A 12,659-nucleotide genomic window follows, 5' to 3' on the forward strand; every position below is an offset into this window, starting at 1 on the left:
GATTGAATGAACGAATGCACCAAGCACTGTTCTAAGCACTGGGGTAGATACAAGGTAATCAAATTGGACATAATCCCTGTCCCACGTGGGGCTCACACTCTTAACCCCCATTTTACAGATGAGGGAATTGAGGCAGAGAAGCGAAGTGACTTGCTCAACGTCACAGCAGAAAAGTGGCTTAGGCTTGGGCTTTAGGAGGCCTTTGTGAATGCCTGTGCATAATAATAATAATAATAATAATAATAATAATAATGACGGTTATTTGTTAAGCACTTACTATGTGCCAGGCACTGTATTTCTAGACTGTGAGCCCACTGTTGGGTAGGGACTGGCTCTATATGTTGCCAACTTGCACTTCCCAAGTGCTTAGTACAATGCTCTGCACACAGTAAGCGCTCAATAAATACAATTAAGTGCTGCAGTACGTATAAGATAATCAGTTCAGCCACAGTCCATCTCTTGCGTGGGGCTCAGTCTTAACCATCTCCCATTCCCTTCTGCATCCCCCTGACTTGCTCTTTGCTCTTTCCCCCCTCATCATCATCATCATCATCATCATCAATCGTATTTACTGAGCACTTACTGTGTGCAGAGCACTGTACTAAGCGCTTGGGAAGTACAAGTTGGTAACATATAGAGACAGTCCCTACCCAACAGTGGGCTTACAGTCTAAAAGGGGGAGACAGAGAACAAAACCAAACATACTAACAAAATAAAATAAATAGAATAGATATGTACAAGTAAAATAGAGTAACAAATATGTACATATATACATATATACAGGTATATATACATATACATGTATATATATACAGTATATATGTATATATACATCATCATCAATCGTATTTATTGAGCGCTTACTGTGTGCAGAGCACTGTACTAAGCGCTTGGGAAGTCCAAGTTGGCAACATGTAGACACGGTCCCTACCCAACAGTGGGCTCACAGTCTAGAAGGGGGAGACAGAGAACAAAAGCTTAGAACAGTGCTTGACACCTAGTAAGTTCTCTGTGCCTCAGGTACCTCAACTGTAAAATGGGGATTAATACCGTGAGCCCCCTGTGGGACAACCTGATCGCCTTGTAACCTCCCCCAGCGCTTAGAACAGTGCTTTGCACATAGTAAGCGCTTAATAAAGTTCATTATTATTATTAACGAATATTATTATTATCCCAATCTCCCAATTCAGTGAAGTTCCGCCAGCCGGCTTCCCACGCGGCCTAATGTTGCCATTGCTGCTTCGGCTCCTTTCGGCTGTTCCCGGCTCCTCTCGGCCGTTCCCGGCTCCTTTCGGCTCCTCTCGGCCGTTTCCGGTTCCTCTCGGCCGTTTCCGGTTCCTCTCGGCCCCTCTCGGCCGTTTCCGGTTCCTCTCGGCCCTTCTCGGCCGTTTCCGGCTGCTCTCGGCCCCTCTCGGCCGTTTCCGGCTCCTCTCGGCCATCGGCCATTTCCGGCTGCTCTCGGCCTCTCTCGGCCGTTTCCGGCTCCCCTCGGCTCCTCTCGGCCGTTTCCGGCTCCTTTCGGCCGTTTCCGGCTCCTTTCGGCTCCTTTCGGCTGTTCCCGGCTCCTCTCGGCTGTTCCCGGCTCCTTTCGGCTCCTCTCGGCCGTTTCCGGCTCCTCTCGGCCGTTTCCGGCTCCCCTCGGCTGTTTCCGGCTCCTTTCGGCTCCTCTCGGCTGTTTCCGGCTCCCCTCGGCTGTTTCCGGCTCCTTTCGGCCGTTCCCGGCTTTTCCCGGCGGATCGGCTGGGTCGGGGCGCTTCCGGTGCCCGCGGGCCGCCGTTGTCAGGGGTAACGGGCGCCATCCTCGGAGCCGCCCTCCGGTCCGGAGCCCCCCTCTCGGTAAGGGGGTGTCTGAGGGTCCGATGTGTGTGTGTGGGGGGGGGGGTCTTCAAGTTGTCGGAAAGGCGAGGCCGGGCCCCTTTTGGGGGGGGGGGGGTGGAAGAGGGGAGCAGTGCTCGGGCGCCCCCCGGCGGCGGGACCCGGAGGGACCCCTGCTCCACCTTCCTTCTACACCTCACTTTAATCATCATCATCATCATCATAATAGTATTTGTTAAGCGCTTACTATGTGCCAAGCACTGGGGTAGGCACAGGGTAATTCATTCATTCACTCAGTCGCATTTATGGAGCGCTTACTGTGGGCAGAGCACTGTGCTAAGCGCTTGGGAAGCCCAATTCAGCAACAGAGACGGTCCCTACCCAACAACGGGCTCACAGTCTAGAAGGGGGGGGGAGACAGACAACAAAACAAACAAAAAAGCAAAAAAAACAAGTCTACTCCAGCGCTTAGTACGGTACCTGGCATACCTCCAGGAGGCCTTCCCAGACTGAGCCCCTTCCTTCCTCTCCCCCTCGTCCCCCGCTCCATCCCCCCCATCTTACCTCCTTCCCTTCCCCACAGCACCTGTATATATGTCTGTATATATTTATTACTCTATTTATTTATTTATTTTACTTGTACATATCTATTCTATTTATTTTATTTTGTTAGTGTGTTTCGTTTTGTTCTCTGTCTCCCCCTTCTAGACTGTGAGCCTACTGTTGGATAGGGACTGTCTGTATATGTTGCCAGCTTGTACTTCCCAAGCGCTTAGTACATTGCTCTGCACACAGTAAGCGCTCAATAAATACGATTGATTGATTAAGCCCTTAACAAATACTATTATTCTCTGGGCCTCAGTTCCCTCATCTGTCAAGTGGGAATTTGAGACTTTGAGCCCTAAGTGGGGTAGGGACTGTGTCCAACCCGATCTGATTGTATCTACCCCAGCATTTAGTACAGTGCCTGGCAAATAGCAAGTGCTTAACAAATACCATTAGTATTATTCATTCATTCAATCATATTTATTGAGCGCTTACTGTGTGCAGAGCACTGGGCTAAGCGCTTGGGAAGTACAAGTCGTCAACAGAGACGGTCCCTACCCAACAACGGGCTCACAGTCTAGAAGGGGGGAAATAGACAACAAACCAAACAAAAAAACAAAAAAAAGTCTACCCCAGTGCTTAGTACAGTACCTGGCATATATTAAGCCCTTACCAAATGCTATTATTATTATTCTCTGGGCCTCAGTGCCCTCATCTGTAAAACGGGAATTTGAGATTGTGAGCCCCACGTGGGACAGCGACTTTGTCCAACTTGTATCCACCCCAGCGCTTAGTACAGGGCCTGGCACATACTAAGCGCTTAACAAATACCATTATTATGATTATTCCTCTCTGGGCCTCAGTTACCTCATCTGGAAAATGGGAATTTGAGACTCTGAGCCGTAAGTGGGACAGGGACTGTGTCCAACCCGATTTGCTTGTGTCCACCCCGGCGCTTAATAGTGTGTTGTAGCACGTAGTAAGCACTTAAATACCACAATTATCATTATTACCGCCCACATGAAGGCTTGCGGCATCTCTCCTACCTAGGGACCCGGGGGCAGGGGCATTAATCGACCGATTGGCATTTATTGAGCGCTTATCCTCTTCCACCTTGACTACTGCACGTGCCTCCTCGCTGACCTTCTGGCCTGCTGGCTCTCTCCACTCCATGCTTCACTTTGCTGCCCGCCGTCGACCCCCGACCCACGTCCTTCCCCTGGCCTGGAATACCCTCCCTCCACACATCCGCCAAACTAGCTCTTTTCCTCCCTTCAAAGCCCTACTGAGAGCTCACCTCCTTCAGGAGGCCTTCCCAGACTAAGCCCCCTTTTTCCTCTCCTCCTCTCCACCGTACCCCCTTCCCCTCCCCACAGCACTTGTATATATTTGTACAGATTTATTACTCTATTTTACTTGTACATATTTACTATTCTATTTATTTTGTTAATGATGTGCATATAGCTATAATTCTATTTGTTCTGATGGTTTTGACACGTGTCTACATGTTTTGTTTTGTTGTCTGTCTCCCCCTTCTAGACTGTGAGCCTGTTGTTGGGTAGTGACCGTCTTTATATGTTGCGGACTTGTACTTTCCAAGTGCTTAATACAGTGCTCTGCACAGAGTAAGTGCTCAATAAGTACGATTGAATGAATTAATGAATATTATATATCCGATAGATACAGTGTAATCAGGTTGGACACAATATATACGTATCTATATCATCATCATCATCATCAATCGTATTTATTGAGTGCTTACTGTGTGCAGAGCACTGTACTAAGCGCTTGGGAAGTACAAGTTGGCAACATATAGAGACAGTCCATATGTTTTATATATATATATATATATTTGTTATATATGTATATTTGTTATATATATTTGTTTCATATATATGTTTTATATATATAGTTCATGTATTTTTGAGATATGTATATAGAGTATATACATTTGTTAAGTACTTAATTGTATTCTCCCAAGCGATTAGTTCAGTGCTCTGCACACAGTAAGCACTCAATAAATATGATTGAATGAATGGATGTTTATTCATGTTAATGTCTCCTCTAGGCCATAAGCTCACTGTGGGCAGAGAGTGTGTCTGTTTATTGTTATACTGTACTCTCCCAAGCACTTGGTAATAATAATAATAATAATAATAATGATAACGGTATTTGTTAAGCGCTTACTGTGTGTCAAGCACTGTTCTAAGCACTGGGGTAGATACAAGCTAATCAGGATGGGCACATTTCCAGTCCCCACATGGGGCTCACAGTCTTAATCCCCATTCTACAGAGGAGGTAACTGAGGCACAGAGAAGTGAAGTGACTTGCCCCAGGTCACATAGCAGTGCTCCGCACATAGTAAGCACTCAATTTGTACAATTGATGATGATGGCGAAAAGGACAGCAGGGAATTTAGGAGGGTCCAGGACTGGGATGGGGTGGGTTTCAGAGAGCTATTAGGCCCCAAAGCCTCCATTTTGAGTCTTTTCAGCCCCAACTCCACTGACCTCCTGCACTAGCCCACCTCCCCCACTCACCAACTTGGATACATACTCAATCTCATGGTGAAGCAGCGTGGCTCAGTGGAAAGAGCCCGGGCTTGGGAGTCAGAGGTCATGGGTTCAAATCCCCTCTCCACCAAATGCCAGCTATGTGACTTTGGGCAAGTCACTTAACTTTTCTGTGCCTCAGTTATTTCATCTGTAAAATGGGGATTAAGACCGTGAGCCCCCAGTGGGACAACCTGATCACCTTGTAACCTCCCCAGCGCTTAGAACAGTGCTTTGCACATAGTAAGCACTTAATAAATGCCATCATTATCTCATTATCTCTAGCCACCGCACATCTACCCTCACTAACTCTGAAATCCCTCTATCTGATCACAACCTCCTAACCTGCCTTCTCTCCCACGCATCTCCTCCCTGCAAATATCTGCTGTTCCCCCCCAGAGACCTCCGGTCCGTTGACCCCCATCCTATTTTCTCAACTCATCATGCCCCGTTTTGCCTCCATACCCCAACTACCTTCCCTTGATGACCAAATCGATCCTCTCAACACCACCCTCTCTGTTGAACTTCACTCACTCGCTCCCCTATCCCTCTGTCGATCTCCTACTAGTTACTCACAGCCCCGGATCACCTCCACAGTCCACCTCCACAGTTTTGCTTCTTCAAAAGCCGCAGAGCGCTGCTGACTGAAATCTAGATATCAGGCCCACTTCATCCACTTCAGGTTTATCCTTCCGTGCTTTAATTCTGCCGTTTCCTCTGCCTGACAAAATTATCTGTCCATCCTTACTGAACCCCATGCCTGTCACCCTCGCCAATTGTTCCAGACATTTAACTCCCTCCTCAAACCCCTGTCTCCTCCCCAGCCCTCGCCCCCAATGACTTGGCCACCTACTTTATTAAGAAAGTTAACACTATCAGGCGTGAACTCCCTCAAATCTCGCCTGCCCCTCCCCAATCTCTCCCTCCTCCTGCCCCTTTGACTCTTCCATCTTTCCCAGTAGTATCTCAAGAGGCGATCTCCTGCGTTCTATCAAAATCCACCCCCTCCACCTGCATATCCAACCCTATTCCTTCACACCTTATCAACACACTATCCCACTCCTGGTCTATTTCCCGGGCTCCTCTTCTGCCTCCCACCCCCTAACTACGGGGGTCCCCTTCTATTCTCCATCTCCACCCACTCCCTTGAAGAACTCATTCACTCCCATGGCTTCAACTACCATCACTTTGCGGATGATACCCAAATCTCCATCTCCATCTCTGATCGCGCTCCCTCTCTGTAGTCTCACATTTCCTTCTGCCTTCGAGACATCTCTACTTGGATGTCCTCCCGTCACCTCAAATTTAATACGTCTAAAACAGAACTTATCTTCTCACCCAGACCCTTTCCTCCCCATGACTTTCCCATCACTGTAGACAGTATCCCCATCCTTCCTGTTTCACAAGCCCATAACCTTGGCATTACCCTTGACTCCTCTCTCATTCGACCCATCACTAAACCCTGTCGGTTCATCCTTCACAACATCGCTAAAATCCGCCCTTTCTTCTCTATCCAAACTGCTGCCACGTTAATCCAATCACTTAACCTATCCCGCCTTGGTTACTGTAACAGCCTCCTTGCTGACCTCCCAGCCTCCTGTCTCTCCCCACACTAGTCCATACATCACTCTGTTGTTCGGATAATTTTTCTACAAAAACGTTCAGGCCATGTTTCGCCCCTTCTCAAGAAATGCCAGTGGTTGCCCATCCCCTTCCACGTCAAACAGAAACTCCTCACCATCGGCTATAAAGCAGTCAATCCTACCTCATTTTACTACTCTCCCACCACAGTCCAGCCCACACACTTCGCTCCCCTAATGACAATCTTACCTGTACCTTGATCATGAGTATCTCACCGCCAAACTCTCGCCCACATCCTGCCTCTGGCTTGGAACACCCTCCTCTTCATCTCTGACAGACAATGACTCTCCCCCTCTTTAAAGCCTTATTAAAGACCCATCTCCTCCAAGAGGCCTTCCCTAAGCCCCCACTTTTCCTCTTTTCCCATTCCCTCTGCCTTGCCCTGAGCTGCTCCCTTTATTCATCCCCCCCACAGCACTAAAGTACTTTTCTGTAATTTATTTCTATTAATGTCTGTCTCCCCCTCTAGACTGTAAGCTCGTAGTGAGCAGGGAATATGTCTGTTTATTGTTGTATTGGACTCTCCCAAGTCCTTAGTCCAGTGCTCAGCTTACTGTAAGCGCTCAATAAATAGGATTGACTGATTGAGTGACTGACTGTCCCTTTGCCCAGTCCAAGTCCAGCCCACAGCGGTCCCGATCGTCTCCGCAGCTCTGACGCCGGCCCCGCCATGGCCCTCTACTTCGACCACCGGATCCAGCCCCCGGCCTGGGCGGGACCCCCCTCCCAGCTGACCTGGCACTCGCTGCAGCCGCTGCTGGCCGTGGCCTCCGTCACCGCCGCTTCAGGGGGCAGTGTGGATCTGTACTCTGAGCAGGTAAGACGCCCATTCTCACGCAGCCCGTCCCCTCATGCGGCAGTTCTCCATACATGCCCCTTCCCCTCTCGCCGCCCGCTTCCCCTCACGCAGCCCCCTTCCCCTCACACAGCCATTCCTCTCATGCAGCCCATCCCCTCACGCGCCTGTTCCCCTCAGCCATTCCTCTCATGCAGCCCATTCTCTCACGTGCCTGGTCCCCTCAGCCATTCCTCTCATGCAGCCCATTCTCTCACACGCCTGTTCCCCTCACACAGCCATTCCTCTCAGGCAGTCCCCTCAGGCGCCCCGTTCTCCTCACACGCCCCGTTCTCCTCACATGTAGCCCATCCCCTCACACGCCTGTTCCCCTCACAGAACCATTCCTCTCATGCAGCCCATTCCCTCACACGCCCCGTTCTCCTCACACAGCCATTCCTCTCATGTAGCCCATCCCCTCACGCTCCTGTTCCCCTCACGCAGCCATTCCTCTCATGCCGCCCATTGCCTCACATGTAGCCCGTCCCCTCACGCTCCTGTTCCCCTCACATAGCCATTCCTCTGATGCAGCCCATTCCCTCACACGCCCCGTTCTCCTCACACCGCCATTCCTCTCATGTAGCCCATCCCTCACGCGCCTGTTCCCCTCACACAGCCATTCCTCTCGTGCAGCCCATTCCTCTCATGCTCCTGTTCCCCTCACACAGCCATTCCTTTCATGCTCCTGTTCCCCTTACACAGCCATTCCTCTCATGCAACCCATCCCCTCACGTGGCCCGTCCCCTCATGCACCTGTTCCCCTCACACAGCCATTCCTCTCATGCAGCCCATCCCCTCACACACCCCGTTCTCCTCACACAGCCATTCCTCTCATGTAGCCCATCCTCTCACGCTCCTGTTCCCCTCACACAGCCATTGCTCTCATGCAGCCCATTCCCTCATGCGGCCCGTCCCCTCACGCAGCCATGCCTCTCATGCAGCCCATCCCCTCAGGCACCCTGTTCTCCTCACACACCCCGTTCTCACATGTAGCCCATCCCCTCACGTGCCTGTTCCCCTCGCACAGCCATTCCTCTCATGCAGCCCATCCCCTCAAGCTCCCCGTTGTCCTCACATGTAGCCCATCCCCTCACGCTCCTGTTCCCCTCACACAGCCATTGCTCTCATGCAGCCCATTCCCTCACAAACCCCATTCTCCTCACACAGCCATTCCGCTCATGTAGCCCATCCCCTCACGCTCCAGTTTCCCTCACAAAGCCATTCCTCTCATGCAGCCCATCCCGTCACGTGCCCCGTTCTCCTCACACAGCCATTCCTCTCATGCAGCCCAATTCCCTCACACATCCCGTTCTCCTCACACAGCCATTCCTCTCATGCAGCCCATCCCCTCATGTGCCCATTCCTCTCATGCAGCCCTTTCTCCTCCTGCTGCCCGTTCCCCTCACACAGCCATTCTCTCACATGCCCATTCCCCTCCCGCAGCTGTTCTCCTTACACAGCCCATCCCCTCATGCAGCTGCTTTTCTCACAGAGCCATTTCTCTCATGCAGCCCGGCCCCTCATGCAGTCCTCCCCCACAGCCTACCCACCCACCTGCCCCTACTCCCGTAATTCCCAAGCCAGCTCTCAGCATGTCCCGATCCCCAACCCCCGGCTCCTTTTCCGTCATTCGATACAGGCGGGGGGTGGGGGTGGACAAAAACGGGGGCTCAGTCACAGACTGACAGTGGTAGGTCAGTCAGTCAATCAGTGGTATTTACGGCACGTTAAATGTGTGCAGAGCACTAGACTAAGCACTTGGAAAAGTTCAAAAGAAAAGAGTCGGTGGACATGCTCCCTGCCCATATCAAGCATATCTAGAAGGGGGGACAGGCATTAATAGAAATAAATAAGCAATAGATATGGAATTAGGTGACAGTAATAGAAATAAATAAGCAACAGATATGGAATTAGGTGATGTGGGGCTGAGCGAGGGGTGAATTTAGGGAGCAAGGGCGACACAGAAGGGAGAGGGATAAAGCGTTTCCTTCCGGAGTCATCCCTGGTGCCTGGGGTTGGGGGCCCTCAGAGGGGTCTTGGGGTGCTTTCTGGGGTTGGGGAGGGGAGAGGAGCAAGCAGATAGATATGAGAGAGAGACCGAGACCATAGAGGAAGAGCTTCTCCACGTCACTTAATCAATCAATCCGTCAGTAGTGTTTACTGAGCACCTCCAAGGGCAGAACGCTGTACTAAGCGTCTGCCAGAAGCAAACACACATTCCCTGCCCTCCATGGGCTTATCTAACAGGGGAGACAGCCAGCTAAAAATTGTTTCTAAATAGCGGGAACAGGAGGAAGACAGGGACTCACGCAAAATTATCGGGATATAAAAGGATTGAATATACAAATACAAACGTACTGTAGACTAAAAGCTACCTGTGAGAGGGATCATGCCTGTTGGGTAGGGACCGTCTCTATATGTTGCCAATTTGTACTTCCCAAGCACTTACTACAGTGCTCTGCACACAGTAAGTGCTCAATAAATACGATTGAATGAATGAATGCCAACTCCACTGTATCATACTCTCCCAAGTGCTTAATACAGTGCTCTGAACAGAGTAAGCATTCAAATACGACCGACCGATATACAACATAAGCACAAATATGACAGATATGAAATACCCAAATCTGAGGGTGGGTGTTGGGGTGATAGGACTAGACTGTCATGAGTTAATATGGCTAGGTCCTTCCACTTTGTTTTTTTCTGATTTGGTTTTTTAATAACAATTTTTTTTTTAAAAGAATGGTCGTGGATATTTTTTCTGCCATTGGGTATGACTTCCCTCCTTTTCCCCAAGAATTCTATAGGCCTCCTTTACTGAAGTGTTCTTTTTCTTCTGAGAACTAGTTGGCAAATTAACCTGGTGAATTGTAAATGTAGATTTTTCAGAATGATGCCAGTGAATTAAAAAAAATCAGTCCAAAATAAAAAAAAACCCTTCTTCAACTATGTTCTATATTATTTCAGTGTGCAGTGGTACTAAGATCTGGGATAGATATACGATAATCACATCAGAAACGGGTCCCTATCATACTTTTTTTTTTTTTGGTATTAACTGCCTACTATGTGCCAGGCACTGTATTAAGCTTATCAGTTTGGACACAGTCCGTGTCCCCATTCAATCCCTATTTTACAGAGGAGGTAACTGAGGCCCAGAAAAGCAAAGTAACTTGCCCAAGGTCATACAAGAGACAAGTGGCAGGGCCAGGATTAGAACCCAGGTCTTTCTGACTCCCGGGCCCGGATTCTAGCCACTAGGCCACGGTGCTTCTCATGAGGCACATAGTCTGAGGGTGAGGCAAGTGTCTTATCCCCATTTTACAGGTGCGGAAACCGGGGCCCAGAAAGACCAAGTGACTTGCCTGAGGTCACACAGCTGGCCAGTAGCAGAGCTACTAGAACGCAAGTCTCCCAGCTTTCCACCCAAGGTTCTTCCTGTTAGGCCACGCTATTTTGTTCTTCCTCCTTTTCCCACTATTTGTAATTATTTATTTTTAAAATGGTATCTGTTCGGTGCTTACTACATCTCAAGCACTGTGGTAGATACAAGTTTTATCAAGTCCGACACAGTCCCTGACTCGCATGGGGTGTAGGTGAGAGAGAGAGAGAGAGAGAACAGGGATTGAATCCCCATTTTACAAATGATGAAACCGAGGCCCCCAGAAATGCAACGATCTGCACAAGAAGCAATCAGAAGAGCCGGGATGAGAAGCCTGGTCCTCTATTGCCCGGGCTCTTTCCACTAGGCCACACTGCTTCTCTTCATTGGGATGATCAGTAGTCCCACCCCCTTAGCTCAAGTTTGCCTTTTGAACTTAGTGAGGGTAAGCTGAATCACGGAAAACAATATAGCAGAGAAACACTGTAGTCTAGTGGATAAAGCACGGGGCTGGGAGTCTTTCTAATCCCTGCTCTGCCACTTATCTGCTGTATGACCTTGGGCAAAGCTCTTCGCTTCTCTGTGCCTCAGTTCCCTCATCTGTAAAATGAGGATTGAGACTGTGAGCCCTCTGTGGGAGGAGACTTTGATCAATGGGATTTGCTTGTATCCACCCCAGTGCTTAGTACAGTGCCTGACACATTGTAAGTGCTTGACAAATATTTATTATTAATAATAATGATAATAAGTCCAATCATTAGTAGTAGTAGTAAGGCCGATTGAGATCGCCCCACCCCTAGTTGTCCCCCTCTAGACTGTAAGCTTGTCATGGGCAGGGAATGTGCTTCTTGTATTGTGCTCTCTGAAATGCTTAGTCCAGTGCTCTGCACAGTAAGCACTCAATAATTATAATAATGGAAGTGGTTAAGCACTTACTATGTGCCTGTCACTGTACTAAGCGCTGGATATAATAATGATGGCATTTTGTAGGCACTTACCATGTGCCCTCTCCATCCCCTCATCTTACCTCTTTCCCTTCCCAACAGCACCTGTATATATGTATATATGTTTGTACATATTTATTACTCTATTATTTATTTATTTATTTTACTTGTACATATCTATTCTATTTATTTTATTTTGTTAATATGTTTGGTTTTGTTCTCTGTCTCCCCCTTCTAGACTGTGAGCCCACTGTTGGGTAGGGACTGTCTCTATATGTTGCCAACTTGTACTTCCCAAGTGCTTAGTACAGTGCTCTGCACACAGTAAGCGCTCAATACATACGATTGATTGATTGATTGCCAGGCACTGTACTAAACGCTCCATTGAAGCAGCATGGCTCAGTGTAAAGAGCCCGGGCTTGGGAGTCAGAGGTCAAAGGTTCTAATCCCAGCTCCGCCATTTAACAGCTGTGTGACTTTGGGCAAGTCACTTCACTTCTCTGTGCCTCAGTTATCTCATCTGGAAAGTGGGGATGAAGACTGTGAGCCCCATCATCAGCATCATCATCATCAATCGTATTTATTGAGCGCTTACTATGTGCAGAGCACTGTACTAAGCGCTTGGGAAGTACAAATTGGCAACATATAGAGACTGTCCCTACCCAACAGTGGGCTCACAGTCTAAAAGGGGGAGACAGAGAACAAAACCAAACATACTAACAAAATAAAATAAATAGAATAGATATGTACAAATAAAATAAATAAATAAATAGGGTAATAAATATGTACAAACATATATACATATATACAGGTGCTGTGGGGAAGGGAAGGAGGTAAGATGGGGGGGATGGAGAGGGGGACGAGCGGGAGAGGAAGGAAGGGGCTCAGTCTGGGCCCCATTTGGGACAACCTGATTACCTTGTATCTCCCCCAGCGCTTAGAACAGT

At 48.8% G+C, this 12,659-nt stretch overlaps 2 protein-coding genes across 3 annotated transcripts in view; one reads left to right on the forward strand and one right to left on the reverse strand.

Moving 5' to 3' along the window:
* Positions 1-1,221: 1,221 nt before the first annotated feature.
* On the reverse strand, positions 1,222-3,398 carry LOC119942042 (octapeptide-repeat protein T2-like). The gene is made up of 2 exons (XM_038762699.1): positions 3,382-3,398; positions 1,222-1,753 (listed from the first exon to the last, which is right to left on the reverse strand). The coding sequence occupies exons 1-2, from the start codon at positions 3,396-3,398 to the stop codon at positions 1,222-1,224; spliced, it is 549 nt and encodes a 182-aa protein (XP_038618627.1).
* Positions 1,749-12,659, forward strand: part of IFT140 (intraflagellar transport 140) — a 106,980-nt gene continuing 96,069 nt past the window's right edge. Inside the window, exons 1-2 of one of the 2 annotated variants that reach the window (XM_038762487.1) lie at positions 1,749-1,836; positions 7,167-7,371. In XM_038762487.1, coding sequence (XP_038618415.1) covers positions 7,225-7,371 — 147 coding nt within the window. In that variant the 5' untranslated portion in view covers positions 1,749-1,836; positions 7,167-7,224. The remainder of the gene's footprint in view (positions 1,837-7,166; positions 7,372-12,659) is intronic. The other variant, XM_038762488.1, reaches the window with a different exon arrangement.

This window comes from Tachyglossus aculeatus, chromosome 21 (genome assembly GCF_015852505.1).
Source record: "Tachyglossus aculeatus isolate mTacAcu1 chromosome 21, mTacAcu1.pri, whole genome shotgun sequence".
NCBI classification, from domain to species: Eukaryota; Metazoa; Chordata; class Mammalia; order Monotremata; family Tachyglossidae; genus Tachyglossus; species Tachyglossus aculeatus.